General features: G+C 43.5%; 1 protein-coding gene across 1 annotated transcript in view; it reads right to left on the bottom strand.

The window, feature by feature from the left end:
- NRDC (nardilysin convertase) overlaps positions 1-22,913 on the bottom strand; it is a 29,935-nt gene that overhangs the window by 1,553 nt on the left and 5,469 nt on the right. Inside the window, exons 3-27 of the mRNA XM_074596554.1 lie at positions 22,694-22,775; positions 21,899-22,052; positions 19,893-19,966; positions 18,625-18,720; positions 17,569-17,691; positions 15,992-16,049; positions 14,909-14,982; positions 14,651-14,720; positions 14,171-14,248; positions 13,658-13,778; positions 13,520-13,578; positions 12,855-12,909; positions 10,279-10,383; positions 9,909-10,032; positions 9,271-9,357; positions 8,569-8,688; positions 7,785-7,836; positions 6,525-6,675; positions 5,283-5,410; positions 4,758-4,920; positions 3,455-3,486; positions 3,013-3,151; positions 2,492-2,539; positions 2,060-2,112; positions 1,349-1,432 (exon numbers count right to left, since the gene is read on the bottom strand). Of these exons, the coding sequence (XP_074452655.1) occupies positions 1,349-1,432; positions 2,060-2,112; positions 2,492-2,539; positions 3,013-3,151; positions 3,455-3,486; positions 4,758-4,920; positions 5,283-5,410; positions 6,525-6,675; positions 7,785-7,836; positions 8,569-8,688; positions 9,271-9,357; positions 9,909-10,032; positions 10,279-10,383; positions 12,855-12,909; positions 13,520-13,578; positions 13,658-13,778; positions 14,171-14,248; positions 14,651-14,720; positions 14,909-14,982; positions 15,992-16,049; positions 17,569-17,691; positions 18,625-18,720; positions 19,893-19,966; positions 21,899-22,052; positions 22,694-22,775 (2,330 nt within the window). The remainder of the gene's footprint in view (positions 1-1,348; positions 1,433-2,059; positions 2,113-2,491; positions 2,540-3,012; positions 3,152-3,454; positions 3,487-4,757; positions 4,921-5,282; positions 5,411-6,524; positions 6,676-7,784; positions 7,837-8,568; positions 8,689-9,270; positions 9,358-9,908; positions 10,033-10,278; positions 10,384-12,854; positions 12,910-13,519; positions 13,579-13,657; positions 13,779-14,170; positions 14,249-14,650; positions 14,721-14,908; positions 14,983-15,991; positions 16,050-17,568; positions 17,692-18,624; positions 18,721-19,892; positions 19,967-21,898; positions 22,053-22,693; positions 22,776-22,913) is intronic.

Below are 22,913 nucleotides of genomic sequence, written 5' to 3' on the forward strand. Positions count from 1 at the left end.
GTCTTGTTCAAACACAGGGACTTCAGATAAGCAGCGTCGCTGCTGTGACGCTGTCGGGGATCCGCGCTGTGCTGTCCCCTACAGCAGCACGTGCTGCATGGGGAGCCCCGCCAGCAGCCCTCGGCCCTGCGCACAAACAGGGCTCGTCCACGGCATGCAGACAAAAAAGAAAGAAAAATAACGGGATGTGACGGCTTGTGAGGTTTCTGAAACATGAACACCTTCACAGATGGCACAGCCCTCAGCGGTGGAAGCGCCAACCAAACATAAGAATTAGAGGCAGCCCTACTCTGTGCTAATTAAACTTTCACTGACACAGTACTGTTTTTCATAAGTTGCGTATTTTTCATATACCCCTTCAACTTTGGCAGGTCACGTACCTGTAGTGAGCCCCAGAACAAAACCAGAATATTGTTCTGTCGGCTGAAACTGAGCCAGAGGAGCAGCGATACAGGATTTACTTGGTGAGGGACTGAGCTCTCCTGGCAGAACAGCTTCAAAAGGGCAGTGGGATATTTTCCTTAGTCTTTGGATTACTTCTCCCTATTCAAGTCAGGACTGCTGCAGTTTTAAGAAGCTTAAGGCTATTGCTTTATTTAGGTGGTGTTTTTCAGTCGCTATTGTCGCAACTGTCAGCAGTGTCACAAGCTGAGGCCAGGAGTGCTTGCTTTTGACATTGCCTTTGGGCATAACTCCCCGCATAGAACAAAACCCCAACCCTCGGTGGCCTGAAACAGGTGTGAGCGCTGAACTGCGAGCAGGTGCAGGGAAAGCTCCAGCAAAAGCGAAGTGAAGTCAGCTGCGACCTCATCTAACCCAAAAGTACAAGATTAGTAAAATGCTCTCAGCAATAATTCTTCAGCTGGGCGTTGTGTAAATTACATACAATATGACACGTGAACACGGTCCCAGTTTGACACCTCACGATACCCCACGAGGCTCAGCTGCTCAGTGCCTCAACACACGCAAGGTCCTCGGCCTTAACAACGGCCACCTCGTTAAGCCTGACCTGTCTACAACCAGCAGCCACAACCTTCCTGTGCTGAAGTCCTTCTTACTTAAACCACGGCAGCCACAGCTGCCATTTACAGAGCTGCTTCACACAGCGAAGCACAGGGAGGACGGGCCGGCTGATCGCTCCAGCCCCAGGATGGGAGACCCGCGGGACACCTCCTCCAGCCAAGCTGGTCCGCATCAGCCAGGCCCGGCTGCCCGAGCCTCTGTCGGGAGCACGGGGTGGCCACGGTGCAGTAACGTCACCAGAAATGGGTGCTGGCAGCGCCGGGGTGACTCCCGCGGCCCAACGCTGGGAGTGGTGACCAACAGTGACCACAGAGCACGCACTTACTTGTATTTCGTTGCCTGGGTTGCTACTGTGACCGAGAAGCCAAGAATCCCAGAAGTATTCCTGCAGGTAGGGTATACGTGGTAGCTTAAAAAAAAAGGGGGGGGGGACAACAGTTAAGTCATTCCACAAGCATAATTAAACATTTATTTACAAGACACGGCACAAGTCAAAATAGTGTTGTAGTATTTAGAAGGAAAAATCTCAGATATAAATTCTCAATAGTCTTTCCTTTATTTCCTGCATCACTGCACTTGGGTGTTTTCTCATTTTGAGGAAATCCTTTTAAGCTTGGCAGAGCATCTGTGTGTGTGTTCCTGCAAACTAATTCACCAGAGTGACAGACCCAGAGCTGTGAAAAGCTTGTTCCAGTTTCCTGAGGTAGAAGGGTGTCTCTGAGGGAGGCTGCTACGCACCACAGAGCCGCTGTGAAAACAGCCCTGGGCAATGGGGAGCTGATTTGGGAAGCAGAAGGAAAAACCTGATGCTGGATAATTCCGAATTAACACACTGGTAATAGGATTCTTACAGGACTCAAAAGCAATTTGGCTGCAGCTTGTTATCGATGCTGCTCTTGGGTTCGGTGTGTTTGTGTTGCTGTTTCCATTACAGTAACTGAGGAATTCGCCACTGTGCTGGAAGGGTTTCCAGAGTAAAAATACCAGGGAACAGCAAAGGCAGGCGCGGGGGAGTTCTCCTCCACGCTGAACTCACCCCAGGGTCTGCTTGGTCCTCAGGAAGTCGAAGCAAGGCTCCTCCATGTGCATCTGAAAGCGAGCACAAACGCGTTACAGGGAAGCGATGCTCCCGCTGCTCCTCTGCAGCCACCCTCGGGCTCCGTACAGAGACGTGATCACAACACGTGAACGCAACCGAAGTGCCGCCTTTCCAACTGCACCCACTCCATTCAGAGAGGGCTCAGGCTTCTGGGGCGGTAGCTAAAAGAACGTCTCCAGCAGTGTCCATGGCTGCAGCAGCCGGGGACGAACTTGTGAGTGTCCCAAAGACTCACGAGTTTAACCAGAGTGAGCAACAGATGCCTGCTGTCCCCTTTGTGCCATTTAGCCCCATGGCCCCATCTAAGTTCCAAGTGCTGTTTTCAGGGAAAAGGCTTTGACGAATTAGGAGACACAAACGCTGACTTACCACAAGCAGCTCCATAAGGGTATATTCCCTTAGGTTCCTGGCACCTGACTAGAGAGAAAATGAAGATTTTTAGGGTGATTTCATGGAGTTAAATGCTATAGTTCAGACCAAGGTGACAGTTGTGGCACACACCTCAGCCTGGACTGTGGCACTAAATTAAAATTCACAGCAGCAACGTCAAGTTCTTGGTTTCCGCGGGGGCCTGAATATGGCGTTCAGAAGAGCGGGGAGGGGCTCAGCCCAGGCCCATGAGATCAGTGGTGAGGACACCAGGAAATTGCCGAGGCACAAACCCAGCTGGTCGCACAGGCTGGGAGGGGAAGCTGCCGGTTCAGGGAAGCCCATACGCTGCGAGAGCCCACCCGGGTTCAGCCTCTCGCAGCCCGGGTGAGTGTCACGTGAGGTTTCAGTGCACCCTCTGCAACATCCCTGTCCAGGGAGCGCTCTCAAGCTGGGACGTAGGTATAACATCAGCAGGTACCAGAGGGGAAAGGCCAGTACACACCGAGCTGACGCGTTACCTGGTAATAGACTGTCACTTCTGAGTTGGCATCCCCTCTGTTGAGAGTTTTCACCTTGCAGAGCAGATGCGTGTTTGGCAAATCCACCACCCGGAACTGAACGGGGCAGGGATGCACCAGGGGAGCGAACTGGAGCTTTCTGATGGGAGAACAAACAGCGAAGTGTCAAACACCTGCGTGCATCTTACCCAAACCCAACACAACACCCAGGCATTTACACACTCGCTCTGACATTATTTTCCCCTTCCCCAAACCAGAACCATGTCCTGCTTGAGCTGCCACGACCAACAGTCACCTCCCGCAAACACCGGCAGCACCACATCCAGGAGAGGAGAAGGGAATTTCTGCATCGCTCCCACTCTGGCCCCTTCCTCCAGAAAAGAATCTTGACTTGATTATAGTTTCCACGTAATGAGTGGTGCGAGAGTCAAGAGATACTCACTGAACAACGTAATTCAGAAAATCCTTTGCTTCCTAGGAGAGAAAGCATAAACAGAAGTTTTGTTTAGAAGAGAATTATTACCCGAATTCACAGCCACACATCGCTTGAGAAAGCCGCCCCCCGAGCAAAGAACACCCGAGCTCCGTCGTGCCGCCTACGTCCCTGACCCCTCGCCTTATCCCAAGTCCCTCCGGACACCCACTGCACCAGGCTGCAAAGCAAACAGAGTCTCCAGGCAGCTTCTTGCACTGTAACTTCTCCAGAAGGAGAAAGCAGAAGGCAGAAAAATAGCGTCAGCAATCCCAACAGCACAGGGCGCACGTAGGAGGAGAAACGCTCCTCTCTTGGGCATGAAGTGGGAGAGCTCTGGGAAGAAGACTCTTGGGAAGTGGAAGAAAAGGGAGGAAGTACGAGAAACAGTAAAACTGCCGTAGGAGTTACAGGCTGCATGTGCCACGCTGTGAACGGAGCTTAGCCCACAGAGGCGGCAGCCATAAAAGCATTTTGAATGAAGGTTCTCAGCAAATCACGATTAGATTCTCAGACCTCCTGTTCCACCGCTCAGGAGGGGACAGCTGACATTACACGAATCCGACCCCCCAGAGGACATCAGCACGTTTTCTTTAGGAAGCTTTAAACAGTTTGAGGACAAACACCACCAGCTAAGACAAACTTCTTGTCACAAATCATAATTGCAGCAGGTTTCTCTGCCGTGCCGCGCACAGGCACTCCCTGACACTGGATACACGGAGCCGCGTCACGACCCTATTTTAAAAAGCCTGACAGGACTACGCGTGACCCAGGCCCAGGGCAGACGACCTGGACGAATACCACAGGTGTTTAACACGCCTGAAGATGACACTGGACCTCAGTGGGTTTGATCAAACCTTGCAGGCAATCAAATTTCCAGGGTAAATGTACTCCTGTGGCATCACTGTGGCAATTTCTCAGTATCAAATATATCGATACACCAAACAATATAAAAAATGGTGACAACAGGGGAAACATGTTACAGGCCTATTTCTACCACATTTTCCCCTCTCTGCAGTTTAAATCCAAATTCCTGAAAAAAAACCAACCCACCTCTGTTCAAATTGGCAACTATGGGCTCCCCAGTGGCTTATCCGGACAAGCATTACACCAAGTCGTCGGAGGTGAAGCTGCCCCGTAGCAGCGAGCCTCCAGACTGCCAGTGCGGAGGAGGCAGCCGGCTGCCAGGCGAGTGCTGGAGTTGCGGCAGCGGTGTTAAAGCACATTTTAAGATCGAGTTTCAGTGCGTTCCAGCTGCTGAAGCTGTACTTACTCTGCTCGTGAAGTTTCCCTGTACGAGACCCTCTACGAAGAGCTGTGCTTTGAAAGCCTTGACAAAGGACGAGAGAGACTCGATGGAAAGGCCGTTCATCAGCGTCTGGTATTTATCTATCATGGACCACCTGCCGTGTTCTAAAATCAGGAGACGCACATCCCTGCAATGCACGAAGGAAAACAAAACCACAGGCTTTCAAGAGCTGTTCAATGTGAGAGATCCCATTTCTGGCTCGGGATTGTTCTGGAGACGGGAAGATGGTCCCCGGGAGCCCGGCTGTGGGCTGATCCTGCCCCCCCCCAGCACCCGCTGTTGGCCACAGGTCGCTTCAGAACAGCAGCTACCTGGCTGTCCAGTCTGACCCAGAGGTTTGATACGCTGGTTGCAGAGCTGCTTGAGCTCTCTAAGCCACAAGCTACGCCTGGAACAAGCCCCCACCGGCACAGAGAGCCATTCCGGAGCTCTTCAGCTCAACCTCAACGCTTACGGTGCAGCCACTTTTCGCCCTCCCCCAGAACTCACTTGGCCAGAGTCTCAGGTTTGATGAGGATGTTGAAGTATGTTTTCTTCAGCTGCTCTGTTATCATTTCAAAAACTGCTGGAGTAAAGCTGAAGTCAGACAAGTAATCAATGATGAGCTGAAATAGAAGCTGTAAAGAAAAGAGGTTTAAGTCAGTGGGGGGTTTTCTGGGTTTTTTTTTTTTTTTAAAGAACCACTTTAAATTTAATCCTATATAATAATAATTAAAAAAACATCATTATTTGGTCAGCATAAGAGATGTGCTGGGTAACTAAAGCACAGTCCCTAATTCTGTTAGATGTTCCTCACGAATACCAAATTATAATCAGTTTCAAAAGGACTGCATTTTTAGAAAGTTAATGAAATAAGCTCAATATCCCAAATCAACAGGACTTTTCTGAATTCTGCTGAAACAAACCTAGCCTGCAACTCCACATTTCTGCATTAGATATTCCAGTTTTTCCTTTTACAGCCGACTAGCACAACGGCATCACAACAGAGCAACGTTCATGATTAAAAAAGAATATTCAGGCCCTGCTATTCGCACCTCCGGCTTTTTCTATTAAACCTCACATGAATAAGCCCGACAGACGACTGACATCTTTTCAAGCTCTTGCAATGCAGGCGCAGGGAAGCCGCTTGGTGGTTCTCTCCCCTTCGACCGCTGCGTCCTCTCTGTTTGTGCCCGCCACGTCTCACACGGCCGGCGTTTAGAGAATGGCGACCTTACCTCCTAAGGTAAGCTCTCGGCAACCCAACAAAGAAAAACTGCACCCAAAACGCTTATGTATCTCCAAAGCTCTGTTTCCAAAGTCAAATTGTAAACAAAACCTATTTTCAGAGGTACTTCTCCAGACAGCGTGCAAATGGCCTCAGCTTATAGATGGTGAGGCTCTAACACTCCAAAGGGACAGGGGAGACTCGGCTGTTTTTGAAGGAAAAGCTGTTAAAGTCTCAATGGAGATACAGTCATTAATTAAAGGAAGATTTCTCTTAAGTCAGCTTAAGGTCAGTCATTTGAGCTTATTTAAGTGAATAAAACTACGTCTTTACACACGTAAGCACAGGAAAAAGCATTTGCTGCGTTATGCTGTATCTGAACAGAGACATAAAATTTTCCAATTTAAAATGCCCCATCTAAACACCCAAAGCTCCAGCCAGCTAGGCTCCGGCTGCTGGGACAAAAAGCACGTACCCTGAAGAGCAGGATGCGCAGAAGTATTTAGAAGGTCGGCAGTACTTACAGGTAGTTTATGATTGAATCCTTTCACTCGAATGACTAAGCCATGCTCCCCAGCTACTAGCTTGTATTCCAGCTGAGCGACGTCGGCTTCGTACGCTGGTTCACCAAGGTTGTGGGAAAGGATGTTCACAAATGTATCAAATAAAACTATGCTGGGTGGAGAAAAGGGCAGAGGGTTAAAAAGAAATTCAAAAAAGGAATAGAAGAAAGATGAAAATCCAGCCTAACGAGTTTGATGGTACAGAAACGAATACTTGAGTAAAATGAGATTAAAAAAAGAAACTTTCGACAAACCTGGAAATACAGAATGCAAGTTTCCCTTTGTCTAGAAAGCACGTGACACTACTTAACAATTATTTTAACATTCAGGTATTCTTTGCAATGAATAAGATTCCAGCTTCACATAATTTAAGATTTCTTCGCGGTGGGAATGCACATTGTAAGATGCCAATGCTCAAAACACCAAATAATCACAGAAAATGGAATTATTACACTTTGTGTAAAGGAATGGGGGACGGATGGACTCAGTTATGCTGAAGCCTTGAGTAATGAGATGATTATTTATCTATCAAGATAAAACAACAATAATAATAAGCCGCAGCCAATCAGGCTGCACAACGTGGAAATGGCAGTCCGTGCTTTGATTTTTGTTGTTGCCTGGATTGCCATTCAAAGTTCAAACTAACAAAGCCCTGATGAAAACAGATTTATAAAGGCTTTCCCCACACCTCACTTGTGCGGGTCTCAGCAGGCTCATTAGAAAAGCACCAGTGCATTTGTTACACGCGGCAATGCCAGCCTCAGACCCGCAGAAGGGCAGCATGTGCAGAGCTACACCCTGGAGGTCTGTCTAACCAACAGCTGGTTTCTAAACGCTGCCCGGGGTCTCTGCACCTGCTCCTACAGGCTCCCAAATTTGCCGGTTCGGGACATGACTGTGGACGGCTCTTTTCAGGAGCGACTCCTTCTCTAAGCGCATCCTTCTGGCATGTGCGCTGCTGCTGTTACATTAATTTTTCCAAAACTTGCACTGGGAAATAACACAGCATGAAACTCCTACGTATCTGTTTGCTACAGTAACGACGTGCTGCAGACCCGCTCTCACCGAACTACAGATAAAACCACAAGGGAAGCCCATAAGAACGTGAGAAAAGGAAGCCTCGTTCTATTCCAGTTTAAAATGAATCTCTCTTCATCGTTTTTCACTAGGTATGGCAATTTAGGTACTCTGCAAGATAAGTACAAATAATACAATCCTTACTTCTCTGCAGACTGCTGTATCAACGGAGAGATCAGATGGAAACGAACATAACCTGGTCAGGAAAGAGAAACTTAAATGAACAACTGTATAAAAAGTGACAGCTTTCTAAAGTCAAATACATTTCCATTGGGTTATTCATTTGAGTCTAATGAAAATGGTCATTCAGCCAGAAGAATATATTTTTGCTTACATTAAGTCATCATCCAACGTCTTCTCTTTTTCACTCCAAAAACTTCTCTTAAGAATACCAAATAATAGAAACTACAAAACTGTGCTTTGCAGAATACTGACATGATGTGACCGATATAAATAAAAAAGAAAACGCCACAAAACATGTGTTTAACAGACACTAAAAATTGTGACATTCTGCTTGAAAGCAGCAATGTATTTTCCACATGTGTCTCAGATCCAGGCTGTATCTTTCTCTTTCTGTAGAGCCGACTACAGTCTCTTCCAATTCACATGTTCCTTCAGTTTCAAGCCCTTGTCTCAGTATCACGTTCTGTCTCCACGTTCTGTCCATAGCCAGACACATTCAGAAGTCAGCACATTTCAGTGACTCCACTTTTTACCCTGAGGTAGCAGCAGGGTTTCTTTGCTGCAGGGTACTTTACTTGCTTCTCTTTTATTGTAGCTAATAAACACGTCAAAAGAACCAGGGAAGAGCCGACAGTAAGCACTGAGTGTAAATGGTGAACACTATCACGGGTTATTTGCCTTCCAATAAATTCCAGCTGGTAAAAACAAGGAGTTCCTATTCTTCGGGAAGCCCTAAGGCATTTACCTTTTGGGATTTTGAATTTATCATCCTTCCTGTACCAGAGACAGCCTTGTTGTGTGCTTAGTGTTTTGACCGGATATTCTGTCTCAGGGCAGTCAGCAACTTTCAAAGCGAAGTCAGTGGCTAACGAAAGGAAAAACCACACCAAAACCAAAAGTTAGTGGATTTCACACAGCCAGACTACATACATTAGAAGTCTTCAAAATGATCAACATAATTCATTTTCCCCCCTTCCGGTTTGCTAAATTACACGTGATAACGCTTTCTGGGACCCAAAGAACTTTTATTTTTCAGTTCCACAGCAGAACAGAGGCCCAGAAGTGTCCCGCATTCCACCCAGGACGCAAGTTGCGGGTTTATTTTCGTTTGGTTTTGGCAACAAAGCCAGATGGTATTTAGTTGCTTTCAAAACCAGCAGGATTAAGGAAATAAAATTGTTCTTCCAGGGTGACCAGCGCTCTGTGTTAACTCTCACCGATTGTGCGAGGCCTGCTCTGTATATGATCTACAAGTTTACACCTTAGAAAAACTCAGTTCTTATAAATAAAAGAACAGTAAATAAAATTCATGTGAACAGAGCTCGCATACTTTTGAATTTTCAAAACCAGATTGATATGCAAATGGCAATTAAGATTGTTTCTAAACCACAGAAAATTCTCAAATAAATTACCGGGGGAAGATTTCACTCATGCCCTGGTGCCTTACCTATGTATTTGTTTTCTTCTGGAAGGTGTAAATCCTGATTTAACTCAAAGTCACTGGCCCATAAATCACTCCAGTACTTGTCAATATCTATTAAAAAACATGAAATGCATTTAGTTCAACAGGAAGGTAACGCCATCCTGTTTCCTAGACCAGTCGTCTCGTCTCTTAGCTGTCTCCATGAAGATTTGCAGTACGGTAGGAGTTTCTTAATGTCACCAGCTTCATCGGGACTCCTTCTAAATCCCTCCCCACAAACTCCCCTGGTGCAGGACCGAAGCAGTCCTATTTAAAAAGTAAATCAAGCCTGTCTGCATTAGTAATCCAGCTACCAACACGCTCTGTCCTTCAGCGTTTGTGCTCTTTTCCCTGTTCAGGATCTGAATGGCAACCGGGCGAAGGGCTGGAGGGCTCGCTGGGATTCCCACCTCCTCAAACAATTGTAGACTAGGGAGTGGGAATCAACTGATACCAAACAAAGAACAATTATTGAGTAGGACAGAGTATTTGACTAATGATGAGGTCAGTTTTGCACTGAGGATTCATTTCTCTGCTTCCCTGTGGTTGCATTTTGTGTTTCACCCTTTTAATCTCTCTACTGCATCAATCAGACGTTCTCTCAGTTTCTGCCGTTGCTTTACCTTCCACGCTGTACTGGGTTCCAAACCACCGCTCTTTTAGATGGCACTGCCCTTCGTTGGCAGCAGACAGCAAAACCAGGTTGGCTTTCTGAGGACGGAGCTGGTTAAGGGCGTCCGCAATGACCTGCGAGTTCAAGACAATGCTTCAAGTTCAAATGCAACTCAGTCTGACCACAGGAAGAACAAGACATAACAAGCTCACAAAAAAGGACATTTGCTTTCTGAATAGAAAAAAGCACGTTTCAGTTAATACAAAACCTGTGCCTGTATTATGCCTAATCACAAATGCCTGTATAGGTGTCTATATTATACGCTATGCCCATATTTTCTTTACATCAAAAAGTGTAATCGGAGTTGAAAGAATATTTACCTCAGGCTTGTATTCAAACAAGAGCTGGTCTCCCGTCAGAAAATCCTCCTTCTGAAACAACTGCATGTTCTCACACAGGCTTTCCACATAGTCAACTGGATCTGTCTGTAAGCAAATAAAGAAAGCTATTTTTCACATAATCAGAAAACTAACGTATCCATTTTCTGTTCTGAGAAGAGCTTGACTGGTCAGGTATGTTGAGCAGGAGTTGCACGCTGTGCTTGTTACGGCATTTAGTTTCAGTTATTAAACCAAATATATTTCATAACCGTAGCTAATGCGCAGGACTCCCCTGAGAATCCTAAAATATCAAACACATTGTCCTTTGTAGAAGAAACCTTGGGCAGGCAGTTTACAGTCATTAAACCTCCTAGGTTAAAGACCCAGCAGAACACACTCCTTGCCTCCAGGGAACACAAGCAGAGTCCTGCAATTCCAGATTTCAAGTCATCTGGAACCTGGGAAGAGCAAGCCAAGGAACTGCTGCTGCTGCATGAGTATCTCTGACTCTGCTCCTTTCCCAGGTTCTCTGCCATGACGCACCGTGTGAGGAGATTCTCCTACTCAGACGTGAAAGTACAGATTGCCTTTTAACAGCGTAAGACTGCCTAGTGGGGAGCTTCTCGCCGAGTGCTTTTGGGTTTTTGTGAACCAGCCAGCATCACACTGTAAAGATTCTGGGTCCAGATACAGACCACGGTTCACCTGAAAAGAGGCAAGTTTACCATATCCGTGTCTTATAAATGTGGTGTAACACACGATAAGAATTTTTAAAGACACTGTACACCCAAGAAAACATTAAACCTCTCTTGGGGCACAAAACTGCTTATCCCAAAAGCAAGCCTCTGTGACCATTACTCGTTAGGACGGCAATGCGCCAGCTCCTGCCATCAGGAGTAAGTCACTCGGCCGTCCCCGAGATGCACAACCCTGCCACAGAAGCACACACCTCCCTCTGTTCCTTGCTTCCTGAGCCCAGTCCCTGCGCTGTCAGTAACCTCTAATGACCACTCAGAATCAACCCGCCAAAAAGGCAGGACCCTTAACAGTAGGTATTTCCCTGGTGTAAACTCGGGTGTTTTCTATCCCCACCCGGCTTCATACTGGGAAGTCCAGTGTCTATTAGAGCAGTAACAGTCTTGGGGAACATAAAATTCTTAGCTGGGAGTACTAAAAAGAACCAAGAAGACTAAATAAGAACCTTTCAGGACTAAATAGCTTCACTTCAATGAAAAAGTCCAACTTCAAACTGGGCAACCTCTGTTGGCAATGATTAAAGGCAGCATCATAAAGCTGTATGGAGGGCAACAGGAATTCATTCCTGTTCTGTCCAATACACTAAATAGCAACCCTTCACAGGTTTTTAGCTCTTCTCTGCTGTTCTGCGGATAGCTTTTGTTAGAAGAAGACAGTCTGCTGTAATCTTGTAATGTTGAACTTTGCTAACAAATTCATAAAAGTTGTATTCCACTAAAAACCCATCAGACGGCATTTGAAAAAATGTACTCGTAAATCAATGTAAACTTGTTCCTACCAAAGAAATCCACCGCTCTGTTATCTGTCACTCGGGGCTGTTGGCAGCAGTCCTTACTGTCTGCACCGCTGGCAAATACCACTTCTGCTATTCAAAGGCCACTCAAGACACTCTATACTTTCCATAAGCTATTTTGAAGGCAGAGCTACAGATGCAAGGATTTGCTAAAAATGGCATTTCTAACATCCTGATGCTCGCAGCAGACTGGCGGGTCTGAAAATACTTGGGAGCATCTGTAAAGAAAAAACTCCACTTTCAATATTTCCTATTTCCCCCCCCCACAACTCTTTCCTGCATCTGTGTACCTTAAAGAAACCAACAAACCGCAGCGATGCTTTCAAGCCGTATATGTAGCACATGGATCTCTTTTCCCAAAAGGCCATTTTAGTGCCATTCATAAAAACCAAGTTACCTAGTAAGAAACAGAACGTGGCTAAATACAGTAAGAAAGTCACTGAAGTGAGGCTTCTCAAATTATCTACATTGTGTTCCCTTGTTTATCTTTAATAAAAACAAGTAAGATTTTTGCAAATTGCTCTTTCAGTAAGCCAAGGAAGACTTGACACAACGGCACATTTAACTGTGTAATGCTGCAACAGCAGACAAGGGGGTCAGTAGCACCCAAGCCTTTGTGAGGCCGGGTCGCCAGCAGGCCACCCTTTTCACACAACTCTGCTTTTCTATTCCCAGAAATCAGCAGTGCCAGAACAGCTTAAAAAAAGTGAAATTAGGCAAAAATACTGAAAAGCCCCAAACAATTTGCAGAGCGCTATTAATGGGCACAGAACTTCACACGCCTAATGATTAAAACCGAAAGGGAGCCTACCCAGCAGCTAGGGAATGAAAAAAGTAACATTTAATTCCGCTAAGGAAGAAGTCACAATATTTCTCTGTCTAGAATACAAATTCTTTCAGCAGAATACAGCCTCATTAAGCGCATAATCTATTTCTGGTTGAAGAGAACTTTGAAAACATGTTTTAAAATTAAAAAGAAATCCTTTTTATGGTTTACCTATATCAACACAAAACAGTGGATGAATACCTGTTCCTGGTAGTGAAATTCATTCGCTTCAATCTTCTGTATTTCTTCCCATATTCTGTAAAGGAGGGAGAAGACAATAAAAGTGGATTTCCTCCATTATTCCACAACATTCATTGAGAATCTGAAAAAAAGCAATTCTCTAGGACAGGCACCGAGGGTGAGTTCAGCGATTCATTCAGGTACAAGACACAGAAGCCAGTACTACACGCATTTCCCTTCCATACAAAAGGGCATTTCCCAATCGGCAGAAAGTTCTGCTATTTTCCAAAGAGGAGGAGACTTAACTACAAAGAGTCAAAACCTGAGCCCAAATTAACATAAAGGCTAACACCACAACACCACAGTCCTGACTTCCACTGATTTGGCTCAACAAATTTATTTCTATCAACACAAAACCGCACCTAACACCTACACTAGCTCAGCTTATTAAAATTAGAAATCGGATCGCGATAAATCAAACTAAAAGCACCAAGAAACAAGCATAAACATTTAGCAAATTCATTTTTAAACTTTTATAAACTGATACACTTCCCACACAGACAAGCTTTACTACTGACTCACCGTTTACACTCTAGTAACTCCACAAAAAGTGCAAATAATACAAAATAAAAGGCTAACGGAGCGGGACAGTCTCACAAATATCTGATGTAGTGGCAAACACTTGCCTTTTATCTGGCCCTCTTTTCTGCAGCATCTTCACATACTGAAATACAACATGGGCCACCTGCAGACAGAAAAGAATGGATTAATTTTTCCAGATATTAGAAAAAACAGTAAGAAAATCAAGTTGCAGTAAACCATACCTCGTAGAAGTGCTTGTAACCTTCATCAGTCAAAGTCACAGAAATGCTGAAGATGGAGTAAGTGGAGTTCTGTTCAAATCCTGTCTCACCATTTCCTCCATATAAAGCAAGAGCCCAAAATCTATGGAAGAGTTAAAGGTACTTTTTATTGAGCTCGGTTACAACTAGCAGATCGTAGCTTTACTTCAGTGGCTTTCAATCCATTTACAGTTTAGACAAAGCTTTTCCAACATAAAGACGTGAGCCTCAGGATACAGAATTTAAGAAAAACAGTGAAAAAGCTGAGTTACCTTTTGGAGATCTCACAAAGATCTGCTGATCCGTGGATCACAGACCAAAACCCACTTATTTCTTACTTGGGTCTATCATCAATTTAAAGAATATCACTACAAAAAGGCACACCTGGCCTGCTTTTATATATATATATATAAAAAACATATATACACAAAATAGAGTTTGCCTTTATTTTAATGATGGCAAAGCATCTAATAACTATGCTTCAAAAATACATACTTTTTCCTAAGGAAAGAAAGAACACTGCCTTTGCCTTCATGTCCCACCAGCCAGGAAATATAATGAAGAGGCTTCACCCTAAAAGAAAATGTGAAGGAGATTAAATGCCAAGAGGTAACGTGTTTCACAGAAAGAACTCAAATCACTAGACAAATGACTAAAACATGCACTGTCTGTTTCTTCATGGTAAGTTTTGCATTTTCAGGCAGCATTAGGATAATAAGCTAAAAATGTGGGAGTTCAGAACATAATGACTGATCTGAGTCAGGGAGGAATGACGTTAAATCAGCTGCGTACCAATTCCACTCAATTTATAAAAAGAACCATATCTGCATCGGCTTAATTCATTTAAAAAATGTTCCCCTAGCTGAAGCAAAGTAATCTGTAACACAAACAAATGAGGTTCTTTGTTTTGTTGTGAAAGTCAGTACATTATTCACAACATAAACGCGGTAGAAGTAGAACGCCGCGCCGCCGTACCTGTAATACTGTTCCTGTGGGGGAAGCGCCCAAGTGATGCTCAACGAATGAACCTTCCTGATTGGAACAACTGAACACAAATGGATTTAATGAATATAAATATACATTATTAGACACAGATAAGAAATTTTACAAAATGCAGAAAAAATGGTTAAAAGTTATTCAGAACCACATAGAATCATTCCACAAAGTAACCGGATGACAGAGAAAACATGAAGCTAGGTATTCAAAACATTTAAACACATCTATTTTACTTACCTCTGTAAAGCTTGTGAAATTCCGGTGTGTCAAAAGGCTGAGTCAGATGGCCAAAGCTGGGCTTGGGTAAACCACTTAAAAGCAAAATTAGAGTGTGATGTTAATGGCAAGGATTCAAGGCTACACTGAGGTAATCCCAAAACGTTCGCATCCATAGCTCTGACGCGACGGAGGCGGTCCACCAGACAACGGCATTAGCAAAGGGTGCAGCCCCGGATCCACCCAGCCCAAAGCGGAAGGGCAGAAGGCAACCTGGCATCCACTTGCACTCCTGCTCACGCGACAGAGTAATTAGCCGAGATTTAGAGACCCCATCAACTCCTCCCTCTCCTTCTGTCCGAGGCGGTAACGACAAAAAGCGTGCTGTCTCGTAAGAGAGGAGAGGAAAGCCAAGCACAGTAAACACTCCTGAGCTGGCCCTGGATTCACAGGATCCTGATGGATTGTCTTGCGGGGAAGGAGGAATGAGAAGGACACGGGTCGGGAGAGACACACGTGTCTGTACGACATTAGACTTTCACAAGCGCGTTTCCATGCACCACAGAAATAAACATCTTGCGAAAGTAGAAAATGAAAGAGGAAATAAAATGCTTTTCAAATTAGTAAAGCTTTTGCAGAACTCCCTTTTTAGACAGCACATTGGAGTGAATCATTAAAAAAACGGTCAAGTTCTATGCAGTTACCACCCCAAGGATGACACTAAATTCAAGATATGGTCTTAATTTATTTTGCTGCTAATTATTTTTGACATAAAGCAAAGATAAGAAATGGAAAATGATAATCTAGGTTTGAATGATTTACCATAAAATCAAGCTATCCGTACATATTAAGCAAACGCTGCTGAAAGTTAGCACCACACAGCTTGCAGGCTAAACAATTGTTAAGCATAAACAAAGTCTTCGTGAAACAATTAGTGCCAGTCTTTAATTTCCAAAGTTGCCCATTTTTTTCTAGATAAGGATGTCAATTAACAATTGTTCATTTCCTTAGCTTCTACAGTAAGGGATGTTTTTTAAAAACGATCATTTTAAGAACAGATAATTTTATAATTTGTAATGCCTTTATGCATCAAAAGAATCTTACTTGTTTGGGATCTCAGAGAAGATTTCTTTTACCCACTTTTCCAATGTATCCAGTGTTTCTAGTAAGGAGGAAAAAAAAAAAAAAAAAAAAACCAGAAATGTAATTTCCTGAAGCTCTAAGACAAATTCTTTATCTTATCTTACTAGCTCGGTTATCTTAAAGAGGCTGCAAATCGGCAGATTTTAAAATTGCAAAGTTCTAAATTATAAGCTTCACAGCTGTTGGTTTGAGTCAGTTCTTAATAGTCATTGAACTATCTCTTTGGTCACAGCTCTGGTTTTGTATATACTGCTGAAATCTCAGGCTGATACAACTGGGATTTAAAGTTCAGTAGCATCTGGTGTGACTGGGAAAAGGAATTACCAACTTAGGGATCTACAAAATCACCAGTACTTGCTAGACTCATTCTGTCCCTCTACGTCCAGAACATACGCATTAGTTTTCAAACCTAAACGCAGTCCTACAGTGCTAAGAATTCCTTCTCCCCATCCTCTTTCCTAAAGGAAATGTGTCAAGAACCAGAAGTTTAATTTTTTTTTTTTTAAAATGACTGATTGGACATTCCTTGTTTAAGTGAGCATTTTGTGCTCCAAAAGTGATGCCGTATATGCTAAACAACCATAAAAATGCGGCAAGGGCGGGAGGAAGGGACACTCACAGTTTCTTTTGTTTTAACAGAGATAGAAATACAAAGTTGACCTGGCGGGCCACCAGTCCCCACACTTTTCTTTGCAATCACCAAAAGCAACGACTTTACAATCCATTGCAACGTAAACAATTATTCAAGAGGCATTCAATGCCCTAACAATTTTACAGTCTAGACAGAAAAGCATAAGAGAAGAAAAGAATTACCACCTCTATTATTACCATCTCAATTTTACAGATGGGAATTTCAATAAGTTTCAGCATTCAACACAACCCCGAAGCACAAACCTAACTCGAATGCACACAACTATTCATTTTCAACACAGGTCTCTACTACACGCTTAACTTCTAGGGAATTTCTTTTGTTAATTCTCTGCAGAAATGCCACACAGATCTGAAGTTCCTTGCTGAAATGAAACTCAATTCTATTTGCATGGAGTTTTTCAGTCTAAGGGGAAAAAACTCAGCATCTCTGTTCTTCCTAGAGAAATGTGTTTTATTTTAAGACCTCTTTTGAAAGAGCCCCAAACAGACAAAGTCAATTGGGAGACCCGGTCTCAGTCTCCCCATCATTTTCTGTGGAAATTCACTCTTGATGGCAGAGAAACCAGCAGCATTAAGTCATTTAAGCAGTCTGACTCTACATTCCTACAAGATTCTTCTTTAAACATATCTTTGAGATTTTACACTCTGTGTTAATCTGGAACCTATGTAACAGTTTCAGTTGAAAGTTTCTCAGGAAGTGGCAGGATGACAATAACACAGCACAATTGCTCGAGTTTCATTTGGAAACCAGGCTAAAATCTACATATAAATACCTCCTGCAGGACTGGACAATCCACTAAAACTGCTTGGGCTACAGCTGAACTGGTGCCAAAAGCACTCCACCACCAGCAGCAATCAGCCTGTTTTTATGGAACAACCGATGTTACCTTTAGATTGGACAACTAAAGTCATATAGTGAGCAGAGTAATGGCGCTGCCAGAAGTCCCTCAGTCTGGTGTAGGTATCAATATTATTCATTTTCGGCTCATGTTTGAGTGTATCTGCATTACCTGTAAACATTAAAAGGTGGTTAGTTATCTAGACACTGGTTACGTCAAGACCAGATACACCAAGAATTTCTTTTCCTCCCCTGGCACCGAGTCAAGTCATAGTAAGCACATTAAAAATACCTAATAGAAATTTGTAGTTAAAGGAATGTTAACCGAAACTTAATATCTTCCAATTTCTGGTTCCTGTTATAACGACAGCTGATATTTCTATGACAGGTGAGGACAGAGCGCTCTTGCATTATCACACCACCCAGCCCGCGTACTGCACAGCTCACTCGCTGTTGCCACCCGTTCCCTCACCAACAGAATTTGTAGAACAGGAGAGGGGAAAAGAGAGGAAAATATGATGTTCACTATGTATCACTACAGAACTTTATAAAAATGATCGACATTTCAAAGCTGGCTAACTCTATTACCCATCACACTGCAGTTTACGTGCTCACCAGCACCACAAGGGTGACGGAGCTAAGACTCTGCACTGTCCAGGAGAGGAAGGACAAATGTCCCTTCTGCTCCGCTCACATGGCTGTGAAGGTCTACTTCTGCAAGTTCAACAGCGAATTACTTACTTTGAAAAGCCTCTTTAGACACAAATCCAGAAAGACTTTACTTTTCCAGGAAATTCTAATAGCAAAAAACAAGCTTAAGCAAGACAGGGATGACTCAGAGAGCACCACCTTTACGTTAGCAGAAAGTTACACGATTATATGCCTAGGGCAACCTAGCTTTAACATCAGGAAAAGCAGCACCAGGATGAAAACTATCTTAAGAAGCAAACAGCTGCTTTTATTCCCAAACGTGTTACTGAAAAATGACTAATTGCCCTAATACTTCTGAGCAAAGCTAGTGCCTGCTGGGACAAGATAGCTCATCTTTTAAGTGGTTAAAAGTTTAAGTACTGTCACCACTTTATAACATATATTCAGAACTTACCCCAGAAAAATTTCTTCATAGGATGTCCAGGCCTGGCAAGACTCCCAAATAGCATCTCCTTTCTGTTTGCATCAGAAGGTCTTGCTAGCTGATACTCTGGTAATTTAAAGAATTTGCAGTGGCATGCATCAAAATTTGAGGTCATAAAAAAAACCAAAGCAAAAATACCAACCAAACTGACAAGGAGACGTACCGCACAGATGTACACTGAAATAGTTTTGGTTTAATGTATGATGAAGCAGTGAAATAGCATAAGAAACAGGACTTGCTAGCAGTAAATAATGTAAGTCCAGAGAAGAGGGAAACCGTAGCCCATTGCTGAGAACTACAGAAAGGGATAAGGAGGGGAAGCACGTAAAGCCCCAGCCTGTCCCGTCCGAATGCTCTCCATCTGAAAAGTTTAATGGGAACACAAGGCCATCAATATTCTACAGTCAGGCTCCGCAGAAAGGGCCAATTATAAAAATATTTCTCCCGTATATCACACAGAATAACTTCTAGCCTAATAATAAGAAGAAATCAAAAGCTGAGCAAGACAGTTTCCAGAAATGCAGTTTTGCAATCAGTTTACACTAATCTAATCTATTCTGCCAAAATCAAGAATTCACCCTCTCAAACTGCATTTTCCGGTTCCTGTTTCTGTTGCTAATAAGAAATATGCACAGGAGGGCTGTAAAATAACTATTTTGGCTGGGTCAGTCTGCAGACTGCTCATCAAGCTGACAGAGTTTACTGGGCAGCTCATTACTAGAGTGTCAGTACAAGGGAAGGATCCGCGTGATGAAGACAGTGCAAATGAAGGCGTAAATTGGCTTAAGCTGTTGAAGAAACCACACCTTAACTCAAAGACAGGTCCTTGTTCATACTGGCACTTATTTAAAATCAAAGATCAAATTGCTCAGTTTTCCTTGTCAGAGGGCAGATGAGTAAGACTAGAAATACATATTTGAACCAGCTAGTGTATCTGCCAATAACACTTTTTTTCTAAAACAGTGTTTTATATGCAGCCTGAAAGTATTCATAACGTTGTAGAAAATCAAGTGAACACTCCACTCGCTTCTATGCCAGGTTCAATTTCCTTCTGTGAAGCAAATTTGTAGTTATTAAGCTGCTAGAATAAGGAGACAAGCACGATGACCACAACTTCTTGTATTTACTCCACAGAGGAGTGGAGAGAGCACTGGGGCTATGCTGGAACTATAGGCATGTTGTTCACCGTTCATTTCTTTAAGACGATGGGCTAAACACACAGCAAAAGAGACTCTTACCACTGTCTACAGCCTCGACTTCCCGGTCTATTGCATCCCTGATCATTAGCGGGTGAATGAAGAATTGGGCCCACCTACGAAACAGAAAAATTCATACGCTTTTCTTCAGCGTCTACTAAACTAGGGAAAAAAAATAACAATTAAACCCAACATCCACTATTTTTTATTTATAACATTGCTTGTGTTACTACAAATGCTGTCATTCTTGGCTGCACTGTCTTAAGGAGAAATAAAAGCCAGTTTTGGGACAGAATCAAAAACCAAAGGGCAGGGCTCCCATACTCCACAGAGTAGGAATGAACTGGCTGGATACGGTAGGGTGTGACACTAATGGATGCACGAGTATCCGTCTTTACATCCTAAGAATGATCATTCCAGATCAGACAAATGATCCATCCAGCCTGGTTCCTGGCTCTGGATACTGGTTCAGGGGCCCGTATCAGATGCGTCAGAGGAAATCCTCGGTTGTTCATCAGGAACAACGCGGCCATAGGGAAAGTTTCTTCCCAACTCCAGGCAACAAATTGCTGATTTATGTCCTGAAACGTATTTTTTAATATCCATTACAATTTTATTATCTACTATAAGTCAGTGTGGTCATCCAGATGCATATCTGCTCCTGTACCAACAGCGAGCAGAGCAATGGAAAGGGGACAAATCTGCAACGAATGGAGACTCTGCAGAAGGCTGCCAGAGCGTCTAATATTTCTGGTTTATTTGCTGAGTTTTTTAATGATACACTTAACTCGTGGAAGCAAACAGTTAACAGTAATACATTGTTGACAGAGTTCTTTGGCTACAGGATTCGTTAAGCTAAAGACTATTGAAAGATGTTATCTTTCCATTTCTTTATATCCACAAGTTCTTGAATGAGCAGAAATCAGCAGCATCCATTTATCTTCTTTGTTCTACAAAACTCGTAATTTCTGTGTTTCCCCTCCACTTAGACAGCTGTTGTGACAGACTGCAATTATATTTTTTGATTCTTCTGTACTTCTGCCCAGGGCGGTTGTGGAGTCCCCTTCTCTGGAGATTTTCCAGACTCGCCTGGATGCAGCCCTGAGTAATGTGCTCTGGGCAATCCTGCTCTAGCAGGGGAGTTGGACTAGATGATCTCTAGAGGTCCCTTCCAACTCTGAAGTTGCTGTGATTCTGTGATTCCAAACATCTGAAAACTGGACTAATCTGCAAACGGAAGCTGAACTTGGCCCAGTAAAGTAAAATTTAGGCAATACTTGGTAAAATGTGTAAACGCTTGTTCTTGGTGTCATCACAAGAACGTGTTTTGATCAAAGTACGTTCACAGCAGACTCTACTCTTCTCCCGAGGTATTTTACAGCATCAAGAATATTCAGCTGACATGCCCCGATGAATGAATAATTTGCTCTCACCAACAGGTGAAGCTCTCTTGTACTAAGGTATCCCAGAGCACAACAGAGCAAGTTAAATGCTTTCTGGCAAAAGGTACATCCTTGACTGAATAACCTGGACTGGGTTAAAGGCATCCTCCTGAGGCACACATTGTACCACAACTTCCAAGGCAGCCCTTCCACCCGCTTTGATGAATTAGACTTGGAACCAAAAAAAAATAAATATTAAAAACCCCACTAACTGTGTCAGGACAGGTATTCCAAAGGATGAAACACTGGGATTCTGGGAGCATTTCCCCTCTGAACAGTTGTCACACTGCATGAAATTTCTCCTGTCATCGACGCTAACAGTTTAAGGGTGGTAAAACAATCAAAAAGCTATGTGCATTAAGACTTACGCACGGATCCTAAGGAATCACACAGCGGCTACACTGACATTATCACAAAAAAACAGTAATATATCCAGAGGGAAATTATAGTTCCTTATATACAATATCCTCTGTGGTAGTAGGAGTACCTATGGAAGTTCATCACCAGCCTTAATCACCCCAAATGAAGAACTGAACAGCCACTCCCAGCCTCCTGAGGCAGGTACAAACATTTGTTAACACCTAATCACCATTTCTATGAAGTTACCTATCAAGCGCTTCTTTGAAGTACTTCCTCTGCACATCAAACTGGAAGACTGTCCGCTCACAGTCAGTCGAAGCATTGTCACTGCCCCCGTGTTTCTTCAGAAACGCATCAAACCCATTCTCATCCGGGTACTTCAAACTGCCCATAAAAACCACTGGAACAAAAATCAGCAAAATTACCGAGATGACATTAATCCGTGATTCCTAATTGCAGCCATAGCAATCCTTCTTCAGCACAGCGTTACCTACAACTGACCCACAGTTCCCAGTAGAGGTTAACTGCTAAGAAGCAACAGACCATGTTATCTGCCCAATAACTAGTGTAATCTGCCTTTAGTAGAAGGCCCAAACAGACTGGAAACAACAGTGCCTTTCTAGGCATGATAAGCCTCAATCAGTCAAGAACAGCATTTTAAGATACATCTGGTCAGAAACTTCACATGCCTTCTGCACCTGTATGACTAATTCATCATTCTTTACTGGAGAGATAAAGGTCTGTAGCTCCAGCCTAGTTTATAAAGCTACAGGTAACACGCTTCCCCCATATTTAATGGATAACAAAGAATTTTAATATACGTTAATGCACAGCCTGCCAAAGGGTATGAGACACCTCCCATATTAAGAGTTCCTCGCTAAGTCAGTATTTTTATAAAATCACAAATTTATTTAACTAATGAGAATAAATTCTGGGATAGCTGAAACAGGAGATGAGACTAAAACACTGCAGAAATCCAGAGCTAGACAGCACTCATTTTTCACTGAAGCTGGAGCAGGTGAAACAGAAGCAGATACATACTATGTTCCAGGAAGTGTGCTAATCCAGGCAGATCTTCGGGATCAGAGAAGCTGCCAACGGCAATGCAGAGGGCTGCTGCAGACTAGAGAAAACACAACACTCTCAGTACAAGCTGCTTCAAGAAACACTTCGGCAAAGTGACAGAAGCACAAGATAAATCAATCCGGACAGACACAATGAAAAGAAAGACTAGTCGCAATGCCTCATCACAAAGTTTCAG

The sequence above is a fragment of the Larus michahellis genome, chromosome 8, assembly GCF_964199755.1.
Source record: "Larus michahellis chromosome 8, bLarMic1.1, whole genome shotgun sequence".
Classification (NCBI taxonomy): Eukaryota; Metazoa; Chordata; class Aves; order Charadriiformes; family Laridae; genus Larus; species Larus michahellis.